General features: G+C 36.8%; 2 protein-coding genes across 3 annotated transcripts in view; one reads left to right on the top strand and one right to left on the bottom strand.

Annotated features, from left to right (window-relative positions):
• Positions 1–22,960, bottom strand: part of CENPP (centromere protein P) — a 315,918-nt gene that overhangs the window by 212,604 nt on the left and 80,354 nt on the right. The gene's annotated exons all lie outside the window — the stretch shown is intronic.
• On the top strand, positions 12,699–14,716 carry OMD (osteomodulin). The gene is made up of 2 exons (XM_048858364.2): positions 12,699–13,638; positions 14,406–14,716. Exons 1-2 carry the CDS (start codon positions 12,699–12,701, stop codon positions 14,714–14,716), a joined length of 1,251 nt encoding a protein of 416 aa, XP_048714321.1.

Here is a 22,960-nt window from a genome sequence, read left to right as displayed (position 1 = left end):
GATGGAAGGTGGAGAGTCTTTCTTTTTATGATGTGAACTGGTCTTCTCTCTAATCTTCAGATCCAGTGGGCTCGGATCCAAAGCAATAGGTTCTGATGTAACTAAGAACTGCTTTCTGGCTCTTGCTAGAAAGTCTTTCCCCACAGTCAGTTCCTTAAACTTGTTCCGGAGGACATGGCATTGAGGAACACCTGCCCCATGGATTAGCTTTCGATACAGAGGCTGACAATATCAAGTAATCTCTGCTCTTGGTCTTGGGATCAACAGATTTCATATCTTTCCTCAGATCCGGCACCTTCTTGGAGCCCAGATAAACTGCCAACAGGTCTTGAAGAGACTTTTGTAGCCTCTTGTCCCTGGATATATTCGGGGCAAAGGAGGATCTATGTGACCCCTTGAATCCTTTCAGATGATCGGATCCAGGTAGCCTCAGTGCCAATGCTTCTTGCAGAACTATTATCTTCAGTCTGTTTTGTTTGTCCTTATGAGCACTTTGCATCAATGTTGCACAAATGGAGCATCATGAGAAAATGTCCTTCTCCAAAACACGCCAAATATCTTGTGTGGGTGTCGGATGTTGGGAAGACTGAAGGGCAGGAGGCAAAGCAGTTAAATCCCAGCTTCTTGATCTTTGGATACAGTATCCAAGAACTGAAAAAGATTATTTTATCTTGTCTCCAAACCTCATATAAACTATTTACCCTAGAGATTAAAATATTATATTTTAAAAGTATCTAAAGCTATGTGAATGGCACTGGAGAAAAGGATCCAGCTGAAACACAGAGCTGTTCCTGAATCCATCAACTGGATGTGGCAGGAAGGAGCTGAGGCCACACACATTGTCATAGCCTCACCCTGAGAAAGTCCATGAACCTTAAGGGGGCAGATCGGAGGAGCACATGAACAATCACTGCTAGTTCAAGTTCCACACTAAACTGCACCCAGGCAATGCATCCTATGAGTGGGATTATGGAAGGCCATTTAAAGACGTTCATATTATTTCAGTTGCATTAGTACTCAAAGACCCCCTAACAGGGAATTAGGGGCCACACTGTATTAGACTTTTTACAAACAAATATATTTATTTTTCTTTTGGTTATTGATCCTATCATCGTTATACGGATTACTATCTGAAAAACAGACAAAATCTATCCCAAGACAAACATTTTTTAAATTTCTCCTCCAAGTTATGAAAGCCCAGCTAAGTCAGTGTCCATTCACAATTTGCACTTGGTTAATATATTGATCAAGGAAAGTTTTACTCAGAATCACTGTCTGATCAACTTATGCAAAATGTTCCCACAATCTGAACTACAATGAGCACTAAAAAAATGTTTTTTAACATATACCCTACTTTTGAAAAGCCAGCATACCAAATACCCCTGCCTGCTCATGTTCTTCCTTGTAGCTCTTACCTGGCAAAAATACTTCCTTGACACTTTTCAGACCCATAGGCAACATCAGCTAGAAGTCCCTAGAAAACTCTTAGGGTGATTACTTTTTTTCTGCCCAGGATCTACAGCTTAACTAGCAACTGCAGCCAGTCTGCAGGAGGTACAACCCTGAGGGTATGACTTACTTCAATGCAACATATCCTTTATGTGAGCCAGAATTAGAAAAAAAACAGATCTTTTCACTACTCTGGATCAAAGACAACAATTTCTACTGGGCAACAAATTAGAGGCAGAGAGTTGACACTGCAGGGAATGGTATTATTTTCTCAAAAGTATAAAGCAGGACCCCTTTAAGATGTAGGTAGAAGGTTTCAGAACTCTGTGGCTTGAAATAATTCTTCAGTCTCTCCCATACACCGATTCCAATGCCAAATTTGTAGAGGGGGAGCCTTTCAATTCAAGTGTGTTGATCCTTCCAAGAGAGTTCCCCACAGTATTACCCCTGGCAGTCGTTTTATTTTGCCCCTTTCTGGGATCATGAGCTGCCTACCCACTCTCAGAAGATTCATTCCCATCTCTACACATAAACCCACTGCCTCTTCAAATGAGCCATGTACACTCTGTAGAGAAAGGGGACTCCTTTAGCTCCTTTGAGCTTATAGGCTCAGAATATGGGCTAGAAGGGGAAAATGGGTATAAATGGAGCCTGAATGTACAAGTAGTATCAAAGACATTCCTTTCTTTTCGGGCTTACATTAAAATCAGGGCCCCTCCCATTCCTGATTGCCAGTTCAGAGTTCACCCATGGTGATCTACCCTACTTCTTTAGGTAGTTATGATATCCATAGAACAACTTGTTTCTCTGCATCTTGAAGTTTCTCAGAGTGGTTATATGTGAGTATCTTGCAGAGTACAGACCTCCGCTGTTTCGAATCAGCAGTTTCTGAGTTAACAAAAAAATAAACAGTAAATAAGCCCCAATACATTATGTAATACTAAAAAACAATTTCTTTGTGTTTGAGATTGCATATCAGAATACAGACTGAAAATCTAACCAACTCTCAGGATTTGAATAGAGATAGTCAGTAAGGCCACATTTCATGTATCACAATCATTGTTACTTAAACTCAAACCATTGGTGATTTAAGAAAATAAGTCACCTTCAAGCCAACACTAAGTTTCAGCTTGAAGTACATCTTTTTCTATTGCATTGCAATCTGACTGTAAAATAAATTGGTAATAAAAATGTTCATGGAACCTTAATTGTAATAAAATTAGCAAATTTGGGTAGGAAACACTAGATTCCAGCCTAATTTTATTGGACTTTCCAAACAGTAAACAAACAGAAAAAAAGGGAAAAAAGTGTTTGGCATGATAACTGAAAAAGCTTTCAGTACATGATGTTAAATTTAATCTCCTATTTACCCTTCATGTTAAGGAAATTCCTACCATACCTCAAACCAAAAGTAAAGAGAACGAGATCAAACCCCATAAACTTGACCAGCATCACAAAATATAGCCTTATTTGTATCCAAGATAGTTTGTGCAACAAAAAGGAACACATAATTTTAATCTACCCTGCAATCTTCTACAGCAAATTATACTTCAAGTCCAGTGCTTCACTACAATTCAAAACGACAGAGTCCTTTTCCATTGTAGATTTTAGGAGCATCATATCAGATCTTGAGTATTTTGTTATCTCTAGAGGATTTGCAACACAACCATTGTCTGGGAACTAGAGAAAAATTTAATCAGGTATGGAATTATAATTTAAATTGCATGCCTTCAAAGTAATTTGAATATATCTTTACGTGGCGGATGTTTCAAGTGTGTGTATGTGCTTCATTTAGCTTTCGTGATAAAGTGCAGCTACTCCATCAATCCACCATATTCATAGACTTACATCAAAAACTTATAAACAACAAAAAACCATTTACAAACTGGATCAATAAAGTAAGTTTTAAATTGAATTATTTTTTATTAATCACAAAATCAACCCCTCAGGATTTTTTTTCAAATAAGATTTCAAGTACCTATGTAGTTCACCATAATCTTTGGCAATTAGTGTGGTACAGTGACTGCTTCAAATAGTTATAGTATATCTAATAATAAAGTACATAGGATTTATAATTTTCTTCTTGCAAGCTATTTCCAGTGTTGACAACTTTCATGATTTTATCATGATATATAATTTTTTAAGTCCCCAAATACTGGAATCATGATATTGCATGAAAGCCTCATCTTAATTTTTTTACGTCTACCCCTCCTGGTTGCAAAGAAAAGCTTGAAAACATGAAACAAGTGCACTCTAAAGGCTCAAAAGCTAGAAGGCAAGTAAAAAACTTTTTTTAAAAAAAATCTCATTATTTTCAAGTCAGTCTCATAATTTGGGGGCTAGACTCATTTTTTGTCTGCTTAGGATCTAATGCAATAAAACAATCATGGTGATTTATCCAGAACGACTTTCCTCATTCACCCTAAAAAAACAAAAAATAAAGTAACTGTGTCCCTTTCTTAAGGTGCACTTTTGGTTCATATCACAGTTATAATTATCTGCTTTGTCTAGATGAAAGTAGAAATCAAATAATCATCAACTAGCAGCAAAAGAAGATAATCTAACACGTGTTGTACCAATACTCAACCATTTTCCATAAACAATACCTTCAGTTATTTAATAGCAAGTGTTTATTTCTCAGCTTTTATCTATTTCATAGAAATATTTTAGCTATTTTCACACAATTTATAAAAGTGTTTTTGAAACATTTTGTTTTTTAAAATTGTGTGCAGTCTTAAAGGCATATTGTAAAGCTGGTAAAATATCAGCTCAACACTGGAAGCACTTTATAGCAGGATGTTTTCTGTGTGAAGAAAACATACGAGTCATGCAGAGAAATCACTTAAACTCTAGAGTGAAGATATGTGAGAGGCCCTCCTCATAACAGGAGAAAAGCTGGGGAAAGACAGAGAAAGGGATGTGGTGTTAACTTTCTTTCATCCAGCAGCTACAGTGAGAGTAGAGAGAATGGACTAGACTTCCCTCCTCCTGAAAACCAGGCAGAAAAGGAAAAGGCAAAAAGAGCTAGCAACTGTTTTGGGTGAGAGGAGCACTAAAGAAAAAAGGCTGAATGTAATCAAATATTGTTTTGGAAATTCATTAGTAAGTGATGGATAGAGAAGGAAGCGAAGACAGCATGCACTACTACACTGTCAGTAAGGTCTCATGAACGTAACCCGTCACCTCATGACTAGGGGGACTTTGACTGGCCTGGTAGGAAGACAGCAGTGGGCCTTTAAGGGTCCCCTCTCCCAACTCCAAAAGGAGAGGCTGAGAGGGGAGAAAGATATCACCTGAAATGGTGGGCAAGCTGGCAGGATTCAGGTAAACCACTGAAACCTGTATATCTGGGAGAGGGTATATGAACTGTATACCTCCAGCCTGAGACCTCTTTCACATCAATGATCCCATCCAGGGATCAGAGAAGGACTAAGTTTTTTTGGTCTGCAGTGGGCACTGCTCTAGTTGCCTTTTTTGGTACTGAGAAGGAAATGTTCCCTCATCATTGCATGTGTTAGGATGGGTGGGGTTTTTTGCCTTCCCCATAGCAGCCTAGGCACCCAGTGGTGTAGGTCAGGAGGGAAGGTTCAAGTTGTCACAATACAGCAAGCGTCAGGTGTCCAATGCAAGTACTCATTCTGTACATGGTCTGGTTCCCTGAAAAACCAGAATTGGAAGTGGACTTTGGGGAAGGCATCCCCTAAAAAAGCTGGGAAATGCAGTTGAGGTTCCTAAAGTCTGTTATAGCAAGGAGACAACCCCATTTCCACAGCCCCTTAACCCTTTTACAAGAGAAGGGCAATGGGGTCCCAGTGATGAAAGAGCAGACTTTCACTGGATCAAAATGATTAGGGAAGCATAACCTGCAGTGTACTAATTATTGCTGGGTAGTTCTCAGATGAGTTAAGTAATAAAGTTGTGGCCTAATTAAACCATCATTCTTTCCACCTCTCCAGGACAATCTCACTTTGAAAAAATCTGGTTATCCCCATCACGGCTATCAAAGAGAAGTAGAAAGACAAGAGCTTCAGGTATTTTCAGTTGGTCACATATCTAACTATTAACCAGACTACTAACCAAACCTGTTAGCTTTTAACACCACCACACATCAGGTATATTTAGAATGGATTGGCAATTCTCTTTCAAGCATCATCCATTCAATACCCCTTCAACTACGATTTGTCTCAAATTTGATAATTTATTCAACAATTAATTCATCTATATATCTGCAATATTATTGTTCAAGCAAGCACAAATGTTCATGAGTTATGGGGATCTCAAAATAATAGACTTTAAAGTAATTCTTTCATTGCTTAGAATTTTCAAGTACTGGAGCACAGATTGAAATCTTTTAACCTGCAAGAATGTGACTTGAACTGGATAGTAGCACATTTTCTTAATTTTGATAAGGTGAAAATTTTCTCTGGACTCCACAGCTTCAGCCTCCCAGGAATATAAAGAGCAACAAGAACTTTGGCTGACTTCACTGTTGAAGATACAACTAATGCCTTCTGCAACTTTTAGATGTATCAGTTCTTCATTCTTTTTTAGACTCTAACTGATAATACTGAACAAACCCTGAAATTATTATTGAGGTAATTATAATTATTACTTAACTATGTCTGGGAAATCCCCATAGTGACTTGTGACATCAACAGTTTTTGTAGCTGCTGACATGGCTAAAGCCTCTTTACTGCCAAATTTATTTATTTTTTCTCTGCTTTGCCTTCCTTCCTTCCTTACTATCCATAAAATATGGCCTAGACAGATCTTTTATTCCTGTGGTTATTTGTGTTACATTACTGCTCAGATGGTTTCAGCAGGACAATAATTTATCACTATAAAAATTTAAATTCATCAACAGGCAGGTCGGGAAGGACAGAAAAAAACTTTAAACTTTACAGGTGACTATACCTCAAAAAAGTCAAATCTCCTAGTAAACTGGATTGAAAATGTTTAATTATAGTGTTTTGAGCAATTAAATTGGTTTGGTGCACACAGATTGATGTATTTTCCGTTTTAACCAAGAATGGCATGCGATTTACTAGAGGTAGTTTTTACCAGGGCAAAAACATGGTTTCTATTGCCCGTGGAAAAACTAGTTAGTCCCAGTTCAAGACATTTTCTATTTTAAAAACTGTTTCATTAATGCACTCCATATTATACTTTTTTAGTTACATAATCCAATTGTGGTCACATAAAGCAACAGATTTAGAGATTAATTTAGGTTTGTACAAATAAAAAGTAAAACTGCTGTAGGTGCCATGCTAATATATATAATATAATACTGAACACTGGAATGTCTGTATTAGGGCTGTTGATTAATCGCAGTTAACTCATGCAATTAACTCAAAAAAATTAATCGCAATTTTAATCACAATTTTAATCGCACTGTTAAACAACAGAAAAGGAGTACTTCTGGCACCTCAGAGACTAACAAATTTATTTGAGCATAAGTTTTCATGAGCTACAGCTCACCTCATCGGACGCATTCAGTGGAAAATACAGTGGGGAGATTTATATACATAGAGAACATGAAACAATGGGTGTTAAACAATAGATTGCCAATTGAAATTTATTAAATATTTTTGGACGTTTTTCTACATTTTCAAATATATAGATTTAAATCACAACATGGAATACAGTGTACAGTGCTCACTTCATATTTTTATTACAAATATTTGCACTGTAAAAATGATAAAAGAAATAATATGTTTCAATTCACTTCATACAAGTACTTAGTGCAATCTCTTTATCGTGAAAGTGCAACTTACATATGTAGATTGTTTGGGGTTATATAGCTGCACGCAAAAAAAAACAACAATGTACAATGTCAGAGCCTACAAGTCCATTCAGTCCTACCTCTTGTTCAGCCAATCACTAAGACAAAGTTTGTTTACATTTATGGGAGACAATACTGCCTGCCTCTTATTTACAATGTTATCTGAAAGTGAGAACAGACGTTCACATTGCACTTTTGTAACTGGCATGACAAGTATTTACATGCCAGATATGCTAAACATTCGTATGCCCCTTCATGCTTCAGCGACCATTCCAGAGGACATGCTTCTGTGCTGCTGATGCTCGTTCAAAAACTAATTTGTTAATTAAATTTGTGACTGAACTCCTTGGGGGAGAACTGTATATCTCCTGCTCTGTTTTACCTTCATTCTGCCATATATTTCATGTTATAACTGTCTTGGATGATGACCCAGCACATGTTTGTTTTAAGAACACTTTCACTGCAGATATGACAAAACACAAAGAAGGTAATAATGTAAGATTGCTAAAGATAGCTACAGCACTTGACCCAAGGTTTAAGAATCTGAAGTACCTTCCAAAATCTGAGAGGGATGAGGTGTGGAGCATGCTTCCAGGAGTCGTAAAAGAGCAACAATCCGATGCGGAAACTACAGAACCTGAACCACGAAAAAATAAAATTAACCTTCTTCTTGTAGTATCTGACTCAAATGATTAAAATGAATATGCATTGGTCTTCCCTGCTTTGGATCGTTGTCGAGCAGAACCCGTCATCAGCATGAACATATATCCTCTGGAATGGCGGTTGAAGCATGAAGGGACATATGAATCTTTAGAGCATCTGGCACGTAAATATCTTGCGACGCCAGCTATAACAGTGCCATGTGAACGCTTGTTCTCACTTTCAGGTGACACTGTAAATAAGAAGTGGGCAGCATTATCTCTTGAAAATATGAACAAACTTGTTTGTCTGAGGGAAACTAAACAGGAAGTAGTACTGAGTGGACTTGTAGGCTCTAAAGATTTAGACTGTTTTATTTTTGAATGCAGTTATTTTTTGTACATAATTCCACATTTGTAAGTTCACCTTTCATGATAAAGTGACTGCACTACAGTACTTCTATTAGATGAATTGAAAAATACTATTTCTTTTGTTTTTACAGTGCAAATATTTGTAATAAAAATAAAGTGAGCACTGTACACTTTGTATTCTGTGTTGTAACTGAAATCAATATATTTGAAAATGTAGAAAACAACCAAAATATTCAAATAAATGGTATTCTATTATTGTTTATCAGCATGATTAATCATGATTTTTTTTAATCGCAATTAATTTTTTTAATTCCTTGACAGCCTATTCTGTTTACATTTTGGTTTGGTATTTTCTCAAGGAAATTATACATCTCATGACTCATTTCAGTTTTCAGTATTATATAAATATTACATATACTGCAAAGCTATTATCAAATTGTTAAATATATTTCAGTTATTTTCATTAGTATTTTCAAATAATAATTTTATTTTCCCCAGTTTCATAGTTTAAACCCAATTTATCAGTGCCCTGTCTTAAACTAAAAGAAAAGGAGTACTTGTGGCACCTTAGAGACTAACCAATTTATTTGAGCATAAGCTTTCGTGAACTACAGCTCACTTCATCGGATGCATTCAGTGGAAAATACTGTGAAAATACTCTTCAGTGAGGAGAAAGTTGGCTAGATTGTCGGGCTCAACGGGTAGTGATCAATGGCTCCATGTCTAGTTGGCAGACAGTATCAAGTGGAGTGCCCCAAGGGTTGGTCCTCGGGCCGGTTTTGTTCAATACCTTCATAAATGATCTGGAGGATGGTGTGGATTGCACCCTCAGCAAGTTTGCAGATGACACTAAACTGGGAGGAGAGGTAGATACGCTGGAGGGTAGGGATAGGATAGGTAGGGCCCTAGATAAATTAGAGGATTTGGCCAAAAGAAATCGGATGAGGTTCAACAAGGACAAGTGCAGAGTCCTGCACTTAGGACGGAAGAATCCCATGCACCGCTACAGACTAGGGACCGAACGGCTAGGCAGCAGTTCTGCAGAAAAGGACCTAGGGGTTACAGTGGACGAGAAGCTGGATATGAGTCAACAGTGTGCCCTTGCTGCCAAGAAGGCCAATGGCATTTTGGGATGTATATGTAGGGGCATTGCCAGCAGATCGAGGGACGTGATCGTTCCCCTCTATTCAGCATTGGTGAGGCCTCATCTGGAGTACTGTGTCCAGTTTTGGGCCCCACACTACAAGAAGGATGTGGAAAAATTGGAAGGGAGGGCAAAAAAATGATTAGGGGACTGGAACACATGACTTATGAGGAGAGGCTGAGGGAACTGGGATTGTTTAGTCTGCAGAAGAGAAGAATGAGGGAGGATTTGATAGCTGCTTTCAACTACCTGAAAGGGGGTTCCAAAGCGGATGGATCTAGACTGTTCTCAGTGGTAGCAGATGACAGAACAAGGAGTAATGGTCTCAAGTTGCAGTGAGGGAGGTTCAGGTTGGATATTAGGAAAAACTTTTTCACTAGGAGGGTAGTGAAACACTGGAATGCGTTACCTAGGGAGGTGGTGGAATCTCCTTCCTTAGAAGTTTTTAAGGTCAGGCTTGACAAAGCCCTAGCTGGGATGATTTAGTTGGGGACTGGTCCTGCTTTGAACAGGGGGCTGGACTAGATGACCTCCTGAGGTCCCTTCCAACCCTGATATTCTATGAGTCAGGGGAAAGAATATCTGTGACCATTAGAACACAGACACCTCAAAAACTCAGAATTTAACGCATTATTCTTGAGTTGTCAACATTCATCTGCTGCTGGCAAAATGTCTCCATCCCACACTAGTGGCAGACCCACACAGATGGTAATGACCTTCTACTGCTACAATTTACTCAAGTGGTACACAGATCCACTGTTAATCTAAAGACGCCAACTCTCCAGAGGACCCAAGTTGAAGGTCAATATGACGAAATTTTTATTTTTTCAGTTTTTAAGTTTCTTCCAAAAATTATGAAATTACATTACAAATTATAGTACGTTATAACATTAATGTTGCAAAATCAACCACTTAAAAGTTAGGAGATGCCAGAAATAAGGCTGCACATGTAATTGTCTCCCTTGTGAGCAGCCTTTATTTGTGTGATCAAAATCTTCCTGAGATCTTCACAGATAAGGCTCAGGGATAGTTTTTCCAAGTGGTGAAAAATCCTTAACTCAGGGCTTTTACAACTAGACTGGAGAGCACAGCAGGAACTGTGCCATTGCAAACCATTCTGAATTTATACAGAAATGGACTGGATGATTTAATAGTATTTTCATCTCAAACTTTCATGATTTGTTTGAGTCAACTGAAGGAAAAAAAATGCCTGCTACCACAATGCTTGGTAGCATCCAACATTAGCCTCCAACTGGGGTCAGGATGGATTCAGCATTATGCAGAATTCCAAGTTACCTGGAAATGATGCTATGGAACTTTTGCTGCATGTAATAGTATGAAAAGGATCTGTATCTCATCCAGAAGCAGTACAGAATTGCAGCTGAAGACCTTGAGTTATTGTGCAGTGAGATGGTCACCAGAAAGCTGTTTAAAGTCCAGTCTTGACATGTACCCAGCATCCTAATTTCCCAATTGAAGGTGCGACTACTCAGCACCTCTAGAATCAGGCTACTTATTTAAATGTGTATATATGGAATCATAGAAGTTTGAAAATTTTAACCATAGCTAATTGGAGGCAGTATGGTGTAGTGGATAAAGCACTGGACTGGGACTCAGGAGATCTGAGTTCTTTTCCTGGTTCTAGCACTGGTCTACTAGGTGACTTTGGACAAGTCACTTCTCTTTGTTCCTCTGTTTCCCTGTCTGTAAAATGGGGATAATGATATTGACCTCCTCTGTAAACCACTTTGAGATCTATGGTTGAAAAGTGCTATTTCAGAGCTTGGTATTATTATTAGAATTAATTTACACTGTGCTACATGTGAGGGGGGAAATTCCTTCTTGACGGGTGGTTAGTTGACAACCTGAAGCAAAAAGAAAAAGGAGTACTTGTGGCACCTTAGAGACTAACCAATTTGCTCACAAAAGCTTATGCTCAAATAAATTGGTTAGTCTCTAAGGTGCCACAAGTACTCCTTTTCTTTTTGCGAATACAGACTAACACGGCTGTTACTCTGAAACCTGAAGCAGTATTCTTCTAACATAGCTGTAAATGTTTTTCATAGCAATTAAGATATATAGTCTTAAAATATAGCCAATATTTGTCTCAAAACTCTCACAGTGGATTGCACACAAAAGCTTATGCTCTAATAAATTTGTTAGTTTCTAAGGTGCCACAAGTACTCCTGTTTTTTACAGATTGCCTGCTTATTCCATAAAAGAAATGTTTGTTTTAAATTTACTATCTTTCACCATCTTTGAGCATTCCTCAGCCTATGAAAAGTTAGGTTTTCCTTTTTAAAAAGTTAGCAGTTAGCTAAAAACTACCAAGATGGTATTAGATATAATTGTATTTTCTTAATTATTTATATTGCATGCCCATTCCCTCATTCAGATTGTGGAGTAAAAACTGCCCACAGACTCCAACAAGCATAGGAACTAGTTAGAGCATCAGGATGTTTACTGTACTCCATAGAAACTCTACCGACATCACTTTAAAGTGGAATTTTAGGGCTGTGGCCTGTGCCTCCATTAGCAAATGCCCCTGTTCATCTTGAAAGGAATGCAGCGCCCATGGACTCCAGTACAACTCTCAGGCTATGTCGCCACTACTGCAGTAAGTTGACCAAAGTTACGCAACTCCAGCTACGTGAATAACGTAACAGGAGTCGACATAGGTTGGGTTGACTTACTGCGGTGTCTATACAGTGCTGGGTCAACGGGAGACACTCTCCCATCGACTTACCTTACCCTTCTTGTTACGGGGTGGATTACTGGGGTCGACCGGAGAGTGCTCTGCCGTTGATTGAGTGGCTCTTCACTAGACCCGCTAAATCGACCCCCCAGTGCATCGATCTCTGGAGCATCAATCCAGCAGTAATGTAGACATAACCTCAGGCTGCAATAGTGGGCATAAAGCCCCTCTCCCCCACACTATGTCTGTGCAATCTGTAGAGTGAAAAAAAGGAGGATGAAAATTTTTCCCTCCCACAATTGGTATACAACCCTCTAGCACCACGCTTGACCTCAGCTTTAGGATTTGGGCCCCAGAGAGGGGAAAAAATATGGAAAGATTGCAATTCACTTGTTTGAAGTCCACGTTAATAGGTGCCTTAGAAAATACAGAATTGAAAGAATAATAATTTTTGGTGGTAATTATGCAAACTAAATGTTTATGTTTCCTGCAATAATTATTTTCTCCTCATTTAAAAAATAGTTATTTTTTTTCTTATATTGGAATTTAAATATGGTTTCATCTATTTATGAATTTTGTTTCTTCTTTTCAACAGGGTACTACAGAAAAACAAAAAAAATGGGGTTTCTATGTCAACTATCAATTATCCCTCTTCTATTTGGAGCTATGGTCTTTTGTCAGCATGAAAGTTATGATTTTGAGGATGAATATGACCAAGAGCCAGATGATGAATACCCACCTATTTTTCATTTTAATCCTAGTGTAGAATATGTAGTTCCTCATTTTCCTACTCCAGCCAAATGTGCTCAAGAATGCTTTTGCCCACCAACTTTTCCATTATCAATGTACTGTGACCATCGAAAACTTAAGATGATACCACATATTCCTTCCCACATCCAACAACTCTATCTTCAGCATAATGACATCAAAGCTGTAACTGCAGAATCTTTTGTTAATGCCACTGCCTTGAGAGAAATTAACCTTAGCCATAACAAAATTAAATCTCATATGATTGACCATGGTGTTTTTGCCAAACTTTCAAATCTTGTGCAACTTCACTTAGAACACAATAAATTGGATGAATTTCCATTTCCTCTTCCCAGCTCTCTAGAACGACTCTTTCTCAGTTTCAATGAGATTTCCAGATTACCTGGAAATGCCCTGCAAGGGTTAGTAAATGTGACCATACTTGATCTCTGCAATAACTACCTTGATGACTCCCTACTCAAAGGAAAATACTTTTCAAATCTGAAAAATCTATTGCAGATCAACCTATGCAACAACAGGTTACAGACTATGCCTCCTGATCTCCCATTTTCACTTATATATCTCTCCCTCGAAAATAACTCAATTTCTTACATTCCAGAAAACTATTTCAATAGACTTCCAAAAATAACTGCTCTAAGAATGTCACACAACAACCTGCAGGAAGTCCCATATAATGTTTTTAACCTTTCCAACCTTGTAGAACTCAATGTTGGACACAACAAGCTGAAGCAAGCATTCTATATTCCAAGAAGTCTACAGCATTTGTATATTGAAGACAATGACATTGAATGTACGTTGATTATTATTAGTCCTTAATAAAAATGAGAGAAGTATTTCTATAACATTTTTTCTTTTGCATAATTTTTCTGCTTATTACTCAAAAACTTACTGACTTTTAACCTCAACCCAACACCAACACTACTGGGCTATATTCAGTCTTGCTGACACAAGGAGGTTTCTGCTTTGCTGTGATGCAGGTTACCTCATCCTGCCCTTCTTTGAGGGTCCCATCAGTTGGGGCATAAGGCTCAATAGTAGCCCTAGTTCTGCAGCTTGCCCAAGGAATGCTCTGAATTGTTAATTATCTTGGACTCTCAATGGAAGAAACATTGCAGAAGATTTGTACTTCTGCTATCTTCCTATCACCTCCAAGCAGGCTCTCTGTCAGACTCCGCTCCAGCTTCCTCTAATAAAAATCAACTAAGAAGTCTAGCTTATTGTTTAGAACTTGTTTGTAGCAAAGGCATTTGATAAACATTTATATAGAAAGAGGCCACTATTAATACATTTCCCTTACATTAAAATAATCTATTTTAGGCCATTTTAACACCACAAACCTTCCCACTTCTACTTGATCAAAAGCTATTTCTCTTATTGGTTTTTCCATATCTGGAACTCTAACTTAAGTCAAGAGGCAGGATGATAGCAATATTTTTCATCAGTTACATGGGTGGATATTATTCCTGTTTCTAGCTATGAAAAAAAGTGGATTTTAAAGAAATTTGAGTTCTCTTAATATTTTCAATGTTTAAACTAATATTTTTCACTCTTTTACAGTTGTAAATATTACTCTGATGTGTCCTTCAATTGATCCAAGGAATATCAATCATTTAACCTATATTCGGATGGACCAAAATAAGCTTACAGCTCCAATAAGCACATATGCATTCTTCTGCTTTCCCCACATACGCATTATTTATTATGGTGAACAAAAAGGAAGTGTCAGCCAATCAACACAACTGAGAACTCCAGTTGTCCGCAGATTTTTAACACCAGAAGAATATGATGAAGCAGAAGATGGTCACGAAACGGAAGATGGTCATGAAGAAGGAGAAAGAGAAGATGACTACTTTCATCCTTACTTTTAAGGAAGTAATTATAAAGTATAAGTAAAGTATATATAAAAGAGGTGAATAATTTGGGGCACTACAAGGGAGTTATGAGCAATATGAACTATGTAAACAATAGTGGTTAGATCAGATTCCAAGTATATAGAACAGTGCTTTCTAACATTTTCCAGGCAACTAATTATTAGTTGAGTGAAGTAATCCTTGACTGTACCAATCATGACCCTTTCCCTCTCACTCACATTCCAACTTGGAAGAGAACTTGGTTATGTTAGTTTTGCAATTTGGACTAAACTTTTTGCATATATTTGTGTTGATTTTAATTATAAATGTATACTGAGTGGTTTTGGTTTAACATAACTGAAAGAATAAAAATGCTCTTAATCTTAGAAAAATGTTTAGGGCCTTAACTGTGAAACTGGTCTGCATCATTTGTGCAGTATCTGTATCATCTAAATTCAAAGGAACATGCACGAGTAGTTTCTTAATAAAGTTTGAATTTAATGCAGTATTGCAACATTAGAATTAGAGAGAAGACTCATTAAATAGCTATCGTATAAAACATAGCAACATTAAACAGAAGTAAAAAAAACAAATACTTTCCGATCTAGCTTGCACAATAACTATTGATATAGGTTTTATTCCTTATTCCTTTTTTTCATACATGAACAAATAATGTTACTTTACTTTCTGTGCCATTATACATTCAAAAGCACATACTACATATTTTGTTCTTTTAAACAGTACTTGCAGAAAACTGGCTTTTGTTTCGTAAGAGAATGTATCCTGGTTGACACAGGAAATTTTTACAAATCATCCTTTAGAAAAGCAGCACTGGTGGTTAAAATATACACTAAAACTAACTAAATAAGAATAATGCTATGCTCATTGGACAAAAAAAAACGTTTACTTTCAGCCCTGTTTAAACCATGCAGCTGAGTGTTTTTATGCCTTTTTAATTTTTCAGACACCTCTGTGCTTTCATATGCCATGTGTCTGTAGTTTCATTTTCAACTGGATGCACAATGCGCATATTTGTTCTAATACTTTAGAAAATTTAAATCTTCTACTTTTTTTTTGTTTGTTTTTACAGTGCCCTATGAATTGTATAAAGATACCAAATATCTTCTGCTTGTAAATCTACCAGTGCATCTCCTTTATAAAAACAGGCTTTAGTTGATCAGTTTTTGTGGGCATCCAGTGATACAGTGTCCAGGTCTTTGAGATATGTTTTTGCTTGTTATTTAAGAAAAATCAATATAGCAAAAATATTTATGTTCTACCTCTCCATTATTTCAAATTATTTTAATAAAATTAATCATTTCATGCTTTTTGTTGTATTTTAGGCACTTTGAATACAAATGTAGGGTCTCCCTCTACATAGGTGATGAAATTTGTGTGTTGGACTCTGGTATATCAGTGTTACTTTATTCCCATACTGACGTAGACCTTGAGCTACTTTCAGACATCCATCTTACAAATATTAAATATACATGCTTTTGCCATGGGGAGTTTTGTACATTATCTCTAATGAAACTGATTAATTGTGATTATGGAAGGTAGAATACTTAAGAATATTATGAGATGCTTTTTCATCTTTATTCATTTGGATCTTCTACTTTGCTAAATCTAGCCCTAATTTCCTGAGAAACCCTTTCTTCTGTTATGGATAACTTGCCATCTGAACAAGAAAGACATGAGTGCAGAACTGTACACTTTACAAAGCAGCATCTAATTCCATAAGATCTTCTGAATTAAGACAACAGAAATACTACATTAATGATGCAGGACAGCATTACTTTACAAAAAAATCCAAATACAACTGTGTATATTCTGGGATGTCATGTTTATTAAAGAACAACAATTTTTATTGTTTACAAAGACAAACAAAACTTATTAAAATCTACATTTAAGACTAATTTTCAGGCGTTTTAAATCAAAATATCAATTTTTCACCCCTCTATTCTCTTCATTCATAAGATGAAAAGATCTTGAAAATCAACCAAAACCACTCAGACTTCACAGGAAAAGATCCACAGATTCCAAGGCCAGGAAGGACTATTGCGATCACCAAATCTGACCTCGTATAAAACAAACCCACAGAACTTCCCAAAAATAATTCCTAGGGCACATATTTTAGAAAAAAAACATCCAATCTTGTTTAAAAATAGTCAGTGATGGAGAATCCACCACAACCTTTGCAAACTGTTCCAATGGTTAATTCCTCTCACTGTTAAAAATTTACACCTGATAATTGCCCCTTTCATCTTCATGGTAACTGCACAGATTAATAGCATAACAATTCCTTTGTTATGGCCTTTCTTAATATATTTGTCAACCTAAAAAGCTCTTTTGAAGTCATACAGAAAAAAATCTGTGCATACAATAAATTCTTTAAATCTAGGATTAAAAATTTGCCAACATTACATATTTTTGAATTATTTTAAAGGACATATTAACATAAACATATAGCTTACTAACTTCTGGAAAACACTGTGTATCATGACTTTTCTCTTTTTCTGTATACATTATAAATTTAGACTACTATTTTTAAAACATGAGAGTCTCAATTTAGGCAGCCATTTTTTTAAATCTAACATTAAGACCACTTAAATATAGCATAGTTAGAAATATTGTACATGCTTCCTCAAACTGCTGACACTTTAAGACTAACATAAAACTTAGTTTCAATTTGTGTTTTATACCTACAGTAAATCCAACAAATAAAAATTGAATTTTGGATATTAAAAAGTGTGCATAGCTGGATACTACAAATTCAAGAGATTGATTATTAACTTTATAGTAATAACATGTTGACATGGCTTCTCAGTATTAGCACATGCTTCTTCTCTCAAGAATATATACACTTAAATATGTTCCTATGACCACCTGCTAATTTTATTTCTGTCTTCACAACTATTAAATTTGTAGTCCCTTCAAGCATTCTTTTTTTCCCACTATATATTACACTAGATTTTGTGGCAACCCAGTGACATATCCAGAAACATGACATGTATAGTTAACAACCAGAAAAGATGGCCAGGAAAGAAAAGCTTTTGTTTACTCACAAATGACTGCAAAAGAAATGTCTAAAAGTAGTATTCAAACAGCTGACTTGTGCTTCTGATACAACATTTGCCTTTAATGTTTTAGTTTGTTCAGATGGTTATGTGAGTTTATTTTCAAAAGAAAAACAAAGCTAAAATGAAAGTGTAAAATGAAATCTGCATTACAATGCTACCTGTTATAACAGTCAATAAATAATAAAAACCATCACAGGGCTGCTTCAACAGGTTTCACTCTAGTAACTGAAGGAAGCGGTTGCATGATGCGGAAGATACATGTGACTAGGAACCAAGAGATCTGGGCTCTGCTTCTAGCTTTGGACAAGTCACTTTGCAGATTTATGGTTTATTCATTTCAATCACATAAAGGGGGATGATGATACTTTACCAGCTTTGTAAAATACATTAAGATTTATAATGGCTAGGGTAGTTATTTTTCATTATTACTCAACAGTACAGCAAGTTTGACTTTATTATGGCGTATTTTTAGAAATATTGATAACCTGTAGTCATAGTTAAATGTGTTGGATCAACTAAATCAAAACCATGAAATTTTCAAACAATGTTTTTATCAGAATAAAGTTCTTAAAACTAGAAGCAAAAATGACTAATATAGAAATCTTGCCTCGTTTACATTACAATTGTTCGTGAACACTGTTGCAGTAAAAAAAAAATGGCTAACTTATTTTTACAGTCTCCATTCTTTCCTTTAGTCATAAAAACATTCAGATCCTTTTTAAGTCCTTCTAAAACGATTAAGCATTTTTGTGACATTTACTTCAATATCTTGATATATTAAAAAAGTCACATTTTTATTCACATCCAACAGATGTTTTTTATTTCAACTTTTCTGATTGCTTTTAATATATTCACATTCCACTGAAATATGTAATAACTTGAATCAGTTTCCTTTTTATATTTGTTTTTAAATTGTACTCTGCAAGCAAATAAATAAAGGAGTTTCCGATGCAAAGAACATGAACGGAAGCTGTAGTGAGTTTGTACCAGATTGCATCCCAAAGCTGCTTCTAAGCAGCTAACAACTTCTTTACATTACTAATGTGAGAACATTAACTTTGCCACTTGTGGAGATTTTACATATATACTATAATACACATACACACAAATCCAATTGCATATGAGCTTCTGGTAGCTGTGTGATGAACTCTGGAAATATATGATAAAGTGTGCATTTATCATTCTCTTCTCAAAAGTTATTTTACCAAATTTTTAAAACTCTAGTAACCCAGGAAGTCAGGCTAAGTAGATGAGTAAAGCACATCCTATGTTCCTGTGCTATAGTTACCAGGCCTAGTGACATTATTCCAACTTCATTTTTATTGTCAGTATATGGAAATACTGTAGCATCTCACATATCAGGACTGAGGATGTGTGAGGCAAATTATCCCTTTCCCAGCAAAGAACAGACTGGGAAAAGAAAATATAGAGGAAGAAGTGAAAAACAAAATGTAAGGAAAACAACAGATGGTATTCACCCAGGAGTTCTGAAGGAACTCAAATGTGAAATTGCAGAAATACTAACTGTAGTCTGGAACATATCATTTAAATCAGCTTGTCTACCAAATAACTGGAGGATAGCTAATTTTTAAAAAGGGCTTCCAGAAGTGATCCTGGCAACTGCAGGCCAGTAAGTCTGACTTCAGTAGCATGCAAACTGGTTGAAACTATAGTAAAGAACAATATTGTCAGACACATAGACGAACATAATTTGTTGGGGAAGAGTCAACATGGATTTTGTAAAGGGAAATCATGCTTTACCAATCTACTAGGATTATCTGAAGGGGTCAACAAGCATGTGGACAAGGGGGATCCAGTGGATATAGTGTACTTAGATTTTCAGAAAGCCTTGACAAGGTCCCTCACCAAAGGTTCTTAAGCAAAGTAAGCAGTCATGGGATAAGAGGAAAGGTCCTCTCATGGATTGGTAACCGGTTAAAAGATAGGAAACAAAGGGTAAGAATAAATGGTCAGTTTTCAGAACGGAGAGAGGTAAAGAGTGGTGTCCGTACTGGGACCAGTCCTAATCAACATATTCATAAATGATCTGGAGAAAGGGGCAAACAGTGAGGTGGCAAAATTTGCAGATGATACAAAACTACTCAAGACACTTAAGACCCAAGCAGATTGCGAAGAGCTCCAAAAGGATCCCTCAAAACTCAGTGACTGGGCAACAAAATGGCAGATGAAATTCAATGTTGATAAATGCAAAGTAATGCACATTGAGAAACATAATCCCAACTAGACATATAAAAAGATGGGGTCTAAATTAGCTGTTATCCCTCAAGAAGGAGACCTTGGAGTCATTGTGGATAGTTCTCTGAAAACATCCACTCAATGTGTAGTGGCGGTCCAAAAAGCGAACAGAATGTTGTGAATCATCAAGAGATAGATAACAAGACAGAAAATATCATATTCCCTCTATATAAATCCATGGTACGCCCACATCTTGAACACAGCGTGCACATGTGGTCGTCCCATCTCAAAAAAGATATACTGGACTTGGAAAAGGTTCAGAAAAGGACAACAAAAATGATCAGGGGTATGGAACAGCTTCCCTATGAGGAGAGATTAATAAAACTGGGACTTCTCAACTAGGAAAAGAGACGACTAAGGGGGGATATGATAGAGGTCTATAAAATCATGATTGGTTTGGAGAAAGTAAATAAGGAAGTGTTATTTACTCCTTCTCATAACACAAGAAGTAAGGGTCACCAAATGAAATTAACAGGCAGCAGATTTAAAACAGACAAAAGGAAGTATTTTTTCACACAACACACAGTCAACCTGTGGAACTCTTTGCCAGAGGATGTTATGAAGGCCAAGACTGTAACAGGGTTCAAAAAAGAAGCTGGGAATGGACGAAGGGATGGATCACTTGATGATTACCTGTTCTGTTTATTCCCTCTGGGGCACCTGGCATTTGCCACTGTTGGAAGACAGGATACTCGGCTAGATGGACCTTTGGCCTGACTCAGTATGGCCGTTCTTATGAATGAGATACGAAAGGCAACACAGGAAAAAATGCCAAATTAATTTATGGTTATAAGTAAGTGGAGTTAACACAGGAAGGAAACAAAGCTTTTTAAAGCAGAAAGTTGTTAGTGATTTATTTTTTTTAATAATTAAATAGATGGTTGATTGACATGACAATTACAATTAACTCCAGAACATAACAACCAGTACAAAACTAGTTTATCCATTTAAAAGAAAGGAGAGCATGTTTATTTCTGTCTATCTTGGGACTGTAGGTATCAGAAAATTTGATACCTGATTATCATATGCTGTAGGAGCCTCTACGAGTAATATATTTATTTGCAACATAAACTAAGTCTAGGTGTTCTTGTTTTCTTTTATAGCCATTCAATCAGTAATGTCTGCAGCTTTAACTGGAACCAGAAACTTTTGCAAGGTATCAGAGGAACAGCCGTGTTAGTCTGTATTCGCAAAAAGAAAAGGAGTACTTGTGGCACCTTAGAGACTAACCAATTTATTTGAGCATGAGCTTTCGTGAGCTACAGCTCACTTCATCAGATGAAGTGAGCTGTAGCTCACGAAAGCTCATGCTCAAATAAATTGGTTAGTCTCTAAGGTGCCACAAGTACTCCTTTTCTTTTTGCAAGGTATTCACTCAGTCATGGGGCCTTGTTGCAGCTGCCTATCAGTTTCCAGACTTTTGGCCCTTGTGGTCACCCAAAACTATTTAACTGAACCTTGGAAATATTTCCAACTTACCTGTTGAGAAACTTACATATGTAACTCCTTTATTGTGTCCCCTTATTTCTTGTATATCTTTTTCAATCTTTTTCTGGCTTCATTAAAGACATAAATTATCCATTTGGGAAATCAGTTTAACACGTCCCCTGGAACTTGTACTTTATAAATTCCTCCTTAGCTCCTCCTGTGCCACTGACACATGAAGAAGTCCGGTTCCTCCAATGATTACAATCACAATAATTGTGGTACTTCTTCCCAGGTTATGCCAGTGCATTCAATACCCTCTGTCACGATCTTCCACCAGTTCTTTCTTGGCCTTCCTCGCTTTCTCTTTCTGCCCTCCAGTACCTAATTCAATGCTTGCTCAGCTTGTCTCCCATCTTCCATACACTATACATGTCCCAATCATCTGAGCCTTCTTTAATGATATCTTCTAATATGTCCTGCTCTATCAGCTCCCTTACTCTTGCATTTGTTATTTTGTCTTTACACTCAATGTGTAATATCTTACTCAACCTTCTGGGATAGGTAGCCTTCAATTTCTTTTTGCTAGACAGTCTCATTGGTCAAGCCTCTGCTCCATATAGTAGTATGCTCAGTACAATCAAATGGTATAATCTAGCCTTTAGTTTGAAGTGGAGACCTATGTTTGACCAGATGTTGTTCATCTTTCCAAAAGTGGTGCTGCTTTTCCTAATCTTGTAGGAATATAAGATATAATTCTAAACAAAGACAGAAATATAAGATAGAAATGCTAGGAAAAGGCTGCAGAGGCAGAAGCAGCAGCATAGAGGAGAGACTTCAACCAACTCTACAGAGCAGCAAATGATCTCACAGGAAAAAAAGACTTTCCCAGGTCTCAGGCCCTTCTAGGACTCTCATCAACAGATGTTAAAAATGCATGAAGAACATGCCAGATGATGGAAAGAACATTTCCACTCCATATTAAGCTGTCCAGAGCTGACAATCATTCACAGATTCAAGAGAAGTGTCAATACCAGGTTAGAAATAGAAGATGGACCAATAACACCCGATAAAATTAAAGCAGCCATCAAAGCCCTCAAATACGGGAAAGTTCCTGGGGTTGACAGAATTCAAGTAGAGTTGCTAACAGTGGGAGGCCAAATTCTGATTGAGTGGCTAACAAAACTGTAACAAAATACGGTGAAAGTAGCACCACAGCACTGGAAAGAAGGTATTATCATGGCATTGCTAAAAAAAGGGAGCATGAACTGGAGGCATAGTACTGCTATCAGTCCTGGGCAAAGAATTGGCTACTGTTATGCTGAATAAAACAAAAAAGGCAATGGATGAAATATTACAAGAAAAACAGCTGGGTTCCATTGAGATAGATCATGTCATGAACAGATATTCACTCTGTCAGATCATTGAGAAAGCTACTGTTTGGCAAAAACCCATCTAAATTCACTTTTAGAAAGTGTTCAACAGTGTCTATAGAGAGACC

The sequence above is a fragment of the Caretta caretta genome, chromosome 7 (genome assembly GCF_965140235.1).
Source record: "Caretta caretta isolate rCarCar2 chromosome 7, rCarCar1.hap1, whole genome shotgun sequence".
Lineage (NCBI taxonomy): Eukaryota > Metazoa > Chordata > Testudines > Cheloniidae > Caretta > Caretta caretta.
Note: the sequence above shows the minus strand (reverse complement) of the source record. Positions and strands in the feature narration are given on the sequence as shown.